The sequence below is a fragment of the Entelurus aequoreus genome, linkage group LG05 (genome assembly GCF_033978785.1).
Source record: "Entelurus aequoreus isolate RoL-2023_Sb linkage group LG05, RoL_Eaeq_v1.1, whole genome shotgun sequence".
NCBI classification, from domain to species: domain Eukaryota; kingdom Metazoa; phylum Chordata; class Actinopteri; order Syngnathiformes; family Syngnathidae; genus Entelurus; species Entelurus aequoreus.
In genome coordinates, this window is record NC_084735.1 from 12,872,575 (window position 1) to 12,881,409 (window position 8,835).

The window sequence follows — 8,835 nt, forward strand, 5'->3', positions numbered from 1 at the left end:
GTGGAATGGATGAAGTCACATGACACAGACTCATGACTCTGATTCCTGCTTGGATTAGACCAGTGATGCTCAAACTACGCCAAAGAATCACTTGAATAAATGTTCAAACTAGGGTTGTCTCCATAGCAATATTTTGGTATATTTCGCTACCAAAATATATACCAAAATAATATATATACAAAATATTTTGATACTTTTCGATATTTTTCTAAATAAAGGGGACCAAAAAAAAATTAATTATTGTCTTTATTAGAACAAAAAAGGTCTTAAGGTACATGAAACATATGTTTATTATTGTCATTTAAGTCCTTAAATAAAATAGTGAACATACTACACAACTTGTCTTTTAGTAGTAAGTAAACAAACAAAGACTCCTAATTAGTCTGCTGACGTATGCAGTAACATATTGTGTCATTTATACACCTATTATTTTGTACACATTATGAGGGACAAACTGTAAAAAATTGATTATTAATCTACTTGTTCATATATCTGCTTATTTTCTGTTTTAACATGTTCTATCTACACTTCTGTTCAAATGTAATAATCACTTATTCTTCTCTTCTTTGATACTTGACATTAGTTTTGGATGATACCACACATTTAGGTATGGATCCGATACCAAGTAGTTACAGGATCATACATTTGTCATATTCAAAGTCCTCATGTGTCCAGGGACGTATTTACTGACTTTATAAACATAATATGAAGTTTTAAAAAAGGAAAAAATAATTTGTGATGATAAAAAATATCGATGTAATCATAGTAGTATTGACTAGATACGCTCTTGTACTTGGTATCATTACAGTGGATGTCAGGTGTAGATCCACCCATGGCGTTTGTTTACATTGTGACGTAGGTGAGCTATTGTATCCTTCTACAGTGTGTAGTGAAGCATGTTTAGCTATTCCTCGTCCTCCAGTGATAATGGTACTTGTAAGAAACTTACTTTATTTTTTACAAACAAAGACTCCTAATTAGTCTGCTGACGTATGCAGTAACATATTGTGTCATTTATACACCTATTATTTTGTACACATTATGAGGGACAAACTGTAAACAATTGATTATTAATCTACTTGTTCATATATCTGCTTATTTTCTGTTTTAACATGTTCTATCTACACTTCTGTTCAAATGTAATAATCACTTATTCTTCTCTTCTTTGATACTTGACTAATGTGGATGATACCACACATTTAGGTATGGATCCGATACCAAGTAGTTACAGCATCATACATTGGTCATAACCAAAGTCCTCATGTGTCCAGGGACATATTTACTGACTTTATAAACATAATATGATTTTTTTTTTTAAAGGAAAAAATATTTTGTAACAATAAAACATATAGATGTAATCGTAGTAGTATCGACTCGATACGCTCTTGTACTTGGTATCATTACAGTGGATGTCAGGTGTAGATCCACCCATGGCATTTGTTTACATTGTGACGCCGTCAGTGATAATGTTACTTGTAAGAAACAGACTTTATTTGTTATCATGGAGGCGAGGATTAGTGATTTAGAAGTAGCTAAAACACTGCCGACTACCAGCTGTATGTTAGCTGCTATCTAGCTAGCCATGTCTTTAATCAGGTTGTTTTAGCTAATAATCTAGCATGTTGCATTCAATGTTTATTCCTAGTAATTCCCATGGAAAGTTTCCAACTTTGAATATTTTCGGAATTTCGCAACCCCTAATACTGATACTACCCTTCACTTTTACGCTGAGTACTAGTATTTTACATTATCTTATGCTACTTTTTAAACTTGAGTTGATATTTGCAGACTTGGACAACACTGATTTAGGGCGAGAAAGCTTCATTTGGTGGTAAATGTGCGCTTAAATCGCCTTTTCCTGCTCACTATGACGGCGCATTAATCGTCACTCGATAAGGAAATGTGCCAAGTCATGCTGTGTAGTCGCCGCCAGTCCCGTTCTCGACACGTTTTCTCGCGAGAAGTGGCTCTCCATATAAAAAGCTCCATCAGCGCGCCCAGGCAGTCTCTACCTCTCAGTCGACGCCGCTGGCCAGCGCCTAAACTCAGGTATGTCACACAAACCCAGCTAATATTCTCCATTTACGGGTCATTTTTTGTAGTCTATCGCTATGGTTTACCGCCGCCAGGCTGTTTTCGTAACTTTGTGGCGTCTTTTTTTCCTGAACAGCCTGTTGAACTTGAGAGACGACTTCATTTACATAAAGAAACTTCCAATATCCTCAATTCATTCATTTCCGCTTTCCTGTCGTTACATTTGAAGTACTAGCACAATCCTTCCTTAAACCAAATATTCCGGCGTTTAATGTCAAATTATTTTTTTCTCTCCTGACACTGATAATGAAGCAAATTCTTAACATATTCAGCACATTTTTCAACTCTTAAACGATATGTTATGAGGATCCTGCACTAAAAGTTAATTCATTAATAATTAATTATTCATAAATAATAATTTCTGAACGAAAATTTAATAAGATATAAATAAATGAAAAAAACGACACTAAGAGTATAAGTTTAAATAGAATGAAATAAAACTTTGATAAGATAGCTGCTGAAAAACAAAGAAATAATCAACCGTTAATTGTGTTTTACATAACTGATTTAGTATAATAAAGCAATATTTGAAATATACAATTAAAGAAGGCCCACGCTTGCACAACCCCAACAATTATTAATTTACTTTCATTTTAACAAGCACCATTCAGGTAGTGCGGTGCTTCTGTTATTTTGTGTTCAAACATTTTGCCCCTCCACAATCTAGAGCAGTGTTTTTCAACCACTGTGCCGCGGCACACTAGTGTGTGAGATTATCTAATTTCACCTATTTGGGTTCAAAATATTTTTTGCAAAGCAGTAATTCTAGTCTGCAAATGTGTTGTTGTTGAGTGTCTGTGCTGTCTAGAGCTCGGCAGAGTAACCGTGTAATACTCTTCCATACCAGTAGGTGGCAGCCGGTAGCTAAATGCTTTGTTGATGTCGCAAACAGCGGGAGGCAGTGTGCAGGTAAAAAGGTGTCTAATGCTTAAACCAAAAAAACAAAAGGTGAGTGCCCCTGAGAAAAGGCATTGAAGCTTAGGGAAGGCTATGCAGAACGAAACTAAAACTGAACTGAACTGAACAAAAACAGAATGCTGGACGACAGCAAAGACTTACTGTGGAGCAAAGACAAATGTACATCCGAACATGACGTGACAATCAACAATGTCCTCACAAAGAAGGATGAAAACTGAAATATTCTTGATTGCTAAAACAAAGTAGAAATATCGCTCAAAGGAAGACATGAAACTGCTACAGGAAAATACCATAAAAAGAGAAAAAGCCACCAAAATAGGAGCGCAAGACAAGAAAGAAAAAAAACACTACACACAGGAAAACAGCAAAAAAGTCCGAATAAGTCAGGGTGTGATGTGACAGGTGGTGACCGTACACCTACTTTGAGACAAGAGCTATAGTGATGCATGCTTGGTTATGGTTTGAATTCTTACCCAACAATTGCGACAACGACTTTTTACTGTCAACTGAGTTTCGGTTTTTAATGATTTCTGCTGGTTGTGTGCCTCCGCATTTTTTCAACGCAAAAAATGTGCCTTGGCTCAAAAGAGGTAGAAAAACACTGCTCTAGAGAACGTTATGTCTAAAATTGGTGTACGCACGCCTCTGCATAACATTGTATCCTTATTAACATTCAATAAAAGTAATAACAATAGGTAACTTGCAAACAATAACTACATTAACATTGTTTTTTAGTCTGGAACAGAAAAGATTTAAAGTGCATCAATTTGCCTGAAATAAAAAAAAATATAAATGCTTATTTAAACTATAAACATTTGTTTGACCGACTTGGACCATTTGACGAATTAAAAAAATAAATACAATTAATCTCAATAAGTAATACATTCAAAACTAAACTCAGGAGTCCGATATGTAAAACATTAACCTTTTTAAACAAAAATGAATAAAACAATTGTGCTGATTTTTTTAAATTGTTTTTAAATCAAAATGAGGCAAACTTGATTAATTATCGACCATTATGGGGTTCAGAACATCAACTTTAATTGTGTGCTTTGAAGCGTAAACATGTTGCTATTACTTTAGTTTAGGCTTGTACAATTTAGCGCTACTAATAAAGTACATACTAATGAATGAAAAAAGGTATTATATTGCCTTTTGGAAGGAAAAAAAACTGTACTTTTTTTTTTTTTTTTGCAAAGATGCGCATGTGAGTCAACACACGCACAGAGCACTTGCTGTACAAGCTGAAACAGTGTCGAGACGGAAGAGGGAGAATGGACCTATTTTGGTTTCAAAACTAACCACAAAAGGTGAAGCTGTAAACACTGTAGTGGTGCTTGCGGCTAATGTCTCTCCGCAGTGTTTTAGCTACTTGTAAATCACTAATCCTCTCCTCCATGGCGACTAATAAAGTGAGTTTCTTACAAGTAGCACTATCACTGGAGGATGAGGAATAGCTAAACGTTAGTTGAAACCCCGGCCGAGTCATACCAAAGACTATAACATTGGGAGCCATTACCTCCCTGCTTGGCACTCAGCATCAAGGGTTGGTATTGGGGGATAAAATCACCAAAAATGATTCCCGGGCGTGGCCACCGCTGCTGCTCACTGCTCCCCTCACCTCCCAGGGGGTGATCACGGGTGATGGGTCTCATGCAGAGAATAATTTTGCCACACTGTGTGTGTGTGTGTGTGTGTGTGTGTGTGTGTGTGTGTGTGTGTGTGTCAATCATGGGTACTTTTACTTAACATTAAGGGTCTTCCAACCCCACCTTAAAAGAGACAGAACCTATTTTATTGCTTTCAAGTGCAATATTTTGCTGACAAAGTATTTCTTTATTTAGCTTGAATATTTAAAGGTTTACGTTCCAATTACAATGTTAAAATATAGGATAAATACAAATGTATTGCATTTGAAAGGGAAAACTTGCAATATTATTAAGTATTAGCGTTACTACGTCATGGGTTGAGTTTTTTCTTGCACTGATGTGGGATCTGAGCCGAGGATGTCGTTGTGGCTTGTGCAGCCCTTTGAGACACTCGTGATTTAGGGCTATATAAGTAAACGATTGATTGATTGATTGATACTAAAGTAGTTAATCTGTTCTCACAATAACGTTGACGATAATATCGTCTATCGGCAATCGTTTGCAGGTCAATATATTGTCCAGCAAAATAACTTTTTTTGTTGTTTTTTGAAATCCAGTGACCTAAAGATGGCTGCAGGCAAAGCTCAAATCGGAAAGATGGCTCCGGATTTCACGGCCAAAGCGGTGATGCCAGATGGTCAGTTCCAGGACCTCACGCTGTCAGACTACAAAGGTAAGGCCTCATTCAGGGATGAGAGGAGCTCCAGCTTTGATGTTGGGCCTTTTTGTCACCTTCACAATGCATGAACATGAACACATGAATATTCATGCGTGATCTGTCATCACTTTGATGCAGGCAAGTACGTGGTCTTCTTCTTCTACCCACTGGACTTCACCTTCGTGTGCCCCACTGAGATCATCGCATTCAGCGACGCGGCGGAAGAATTCAGGAAGATCGACTGCGAGGTGATCGCCGCCTCTGTGGACTCCCACTTCTCCCACTTCGCATGGTGCGTGTCACATTACCTGCGTCCGCGGCGTATGTGCGCCTTCATCACCTGTGTTTTGTGCTCGCCAAAGGACCAACACTCCTCGCAAGCAGGGCGGTCTGGGCAGCATGAAGATCCCCCTGGTGTCTGACATCCGACACACCATCTCCACGGATTATGGCGTCCTGAAGGAGGACGAAGGGATTGCCTACAGGTGGGTTCATACAGTTAGCTGTAGATACTGAGGAGGCGGAGCTTTTGGTAGCATCAAAGTAGGGTTGTACTAGTTTAGTATAGCGGTACTAATGAATCAAAAACGGTACTACACTCTGTTTGAAAAGTACCGTTTCCCGGGCATGACAGCACGTCGTCACGTGGGGACATTGCTGCTTTTATGAGGAGAGGAGCATGTTGGGCAGCGCACACACACAGAGTACTTACAAGCAGACACAGTGTGTAGACAGAAAAGGGAGAATGGACGCATTTTGGTGTAAAAAGTAAAGATAAAAGTAAAGTTATAACACTGAAACACCCTCAGGAAGAGCGGCTAACATCCATCCACAGTGTTTTAGCTACTTCTAAATCACTAATCCTGGTCTCCATGACGAAAAATAAAGTATGTTTCTTACAAGTAACATTATCACTGGAGGACGAGGAATAGCTAAACATGCTTCACTACACACTGTAGGAGGATACAATAGCTCACCGGCGTCACAATGTAAACAAACGCCATGGGTGGATCTACACCTGACATCCACTGTAATGATACCAAGTACAAGAGCGTATTTAGTCAATACTACTATGATAACATCAATATTTTTTATCATCACAAATTATTTTTTCCTTTTTTTAAACTTCATATTATGTTTACAAAGTCAGGAAATACGTCCCTGGACACATGAGGACTTTGAATATGACCAATGTATGATCCTGTAACTACTTGGTATCGGATCCATACCTAAATGTGTGGTATCATCCAAAACTAATGTCAAGTATCAAAGAAGAGAAGAATAAGTGATTATTACATTTTAACAGAAGTGTAGATAGAACATGTTAAAACAGAAAATAAGCAGATATTAACAGTAAATGAACAAGTGGATTAATAATCCATTTTTACAGTTTGTCCCTCATAATGTGTACAAAATAATAGGTGTATAAATGACACAATATGTTACTGCATACGTCAGCAGACTAATTAGGAGTCTTTGTTTGTTTACTTACTACTAAAAGACAAGTTGTCTAGTATGTTCACTATTTTATTTAAGGACTAAATGACAATAATAAACATATGTTTCATGTACACTAAGAGTTTTTGTTCAAATAAAGCCAATGACATTTTTTTGTGGTCCCCTTTATTTAGAAAAGTATCAAAATACATTTTGGTACCGGTACCAAAATATTGGTATCGGGACAACCCAACATCAAAGTACGATAGGTGGAAAACTATTAGTAGAGGTACAATGTCATCTATTAGATGGAGTTGGAACCACAAGCTCACTTCATAGACAGTCCCATTATAATGTGTTGATGATTCAGGGTAGGGTGGGTTGTGGCTGAAAACTGTATCACCCTTAAGGTTGTCCTGATACCAATATTTTGGTACCGGTACCAAAATGTATTTCGATATTTTTCTAAATAAACGGCACCACAAAAAATGTCATTGTATTTATTTGAACAAAAAATGTTAGTGTACATGAAACATATGTTTATTATTGTCATTTAGTCCTTAAATAAAATGTTGAACATACTAGACAACTTGTCTTTTAGTAGTAAGTAAACAAACAAAGACTCCTAATTAGTCTGCTGACGTATGCAGTAACATATTGTGTCATTTATACACCTATTTTGTACACATTATGAGGGACAAACTGTAAAAATTGATTATTAAACTACTTGTTCATTTACTGTTAATATCTGCTTATTTTCTGTTTTAACATGTTCTATCTACACTTCTGTTAAAAAGTAATAATCACTTATTCTTCTCTTCTTTGATACTTTACGTTAGTTTTGAATGAGTTACAGAATCATACATTGGTCATATTCAAAGTCTTCATGTGTCCAGGTACGTATTATCAGACGATAAAACACACTGCTCAATCCCAAATTCTTTTGCATGACATATATGTTGAGTAAAGAGGCCTACCGAGACAGAATAGTACTTGGCCAAGTTTTACTAAAGCATTAGGAGACCAGCCCTTACAACGCGACACTAGCATCAGCAAGAAGAGGTCTAAAAGTAAGACAAAAGGAGTTAACTCTTATAGTGAGAAGGCAGACTTACAGAGAGGGATGCACCTGCTGATAAGAAGACGGACCGTGTCTTTCACGGAACGGAACTGAATCAAACCTCTTATGAGGACTGATTCATCATGTTTGTGCAAGACACTGGACGCTCCAGGACCAAATATGGAAATCAACAGATAATAAGGCAACAAAAGTATACCGGCCGCACCAACATCTCCAGAGTGGAAAAGTACCAGTAGCATGATCACACAATACAAAGTTATACTGAAGTATATCAAAAATATATGCATTCTCAACAATGGTCATGAAAGTATTGCCCAAGGAACACATCTAAAGGTGGTTCTAGGCCTTTTTACAGTACTCTCTACAAGCTTACGTCACCACAACGCCCTCTGCTGGGCACGGTGGGGTACTTCACCACATGCCTGTCATCCAAAATCAGGACCAGGAGATGTTAACCTTGGATTCAGGTATATGTACTAAGGCATGGCTCTTTCATTGTGCTTCAGGGGTCTGTTCATCATCGACAACAAGGGCATCCTGAGACAGATCACCATCAACGACCTTCCGGTTGGACGTTCTGTGGAGGAGACCTTACGTCTGGTTCAGGCCTTTCAGTTCACCGACAAGCACGGAGAAGGTACATCATGTCTGTAACATACTTATTAATGAATGATAAGGACATTCTGTGCTCATCTTTCTGCTTTTATTATGATATCATATCTGTTCCTCATTTACCCCAAAGTGGTCCTACTAGTCTCAACATTCCCTTTTACTAGTAAATAAAGTTAGTTGATCAAAGAAGCTGCACACATACAATACTGCATTGTTTCTTAACCCTGGGCCCGGGGTCCGCAAGAGTCCCCTAGAGGGCTACCAAAAAATATCGGTTTCCTAGTTGTGGTATGTATGGGCTCAGTCTTCAGACCAGCAGTATGTGTGTTTGGCTCCCTTTTTTTCAGGAACACTAATAGCAAAAGTCACAATGTCCAATAGAGTTC

At 37.7% G+C, this 8,835-nt stretch overlaps 1 protein-coding gene across 1 annotated transcript in view; it reads left to right on the forward strand.

The window, feature by feature from the left end:
- Nucleotides 1–1,997: 1,997 nt before the first annotated feature.
- The window catches only part of prdx1 (peroxiredoxin 1), an 8,961-nt gene continuing 2,123 nt past the window's right edge, over nt 1,998–8,835 (forward strand). Inside the window, exons 1-5 of the mRNA XM_062047110.1 lie at nt 1,998–2,049; nt 5,219–5,334; nt 5,458–5,611; nt 5,682–5,804; nt 8,344–8,474. Coding sequence (XP_061903094.1) covers nt 5,229–5,334; nt 5,458–5,611; nt 5,682–5,804; nt 8,344–8,474 — 514 coding nt within the window. The 5' untranslated portion in view covers nt 1,998–2,049; nt 5,219–5,228. The remainder of the gene's footprint in view (nt 2,050–5,218; nt 5,335–5,457; nt 5,612–5,681; nt 5,805–8,343; nt 8,475–8,835) is intronic.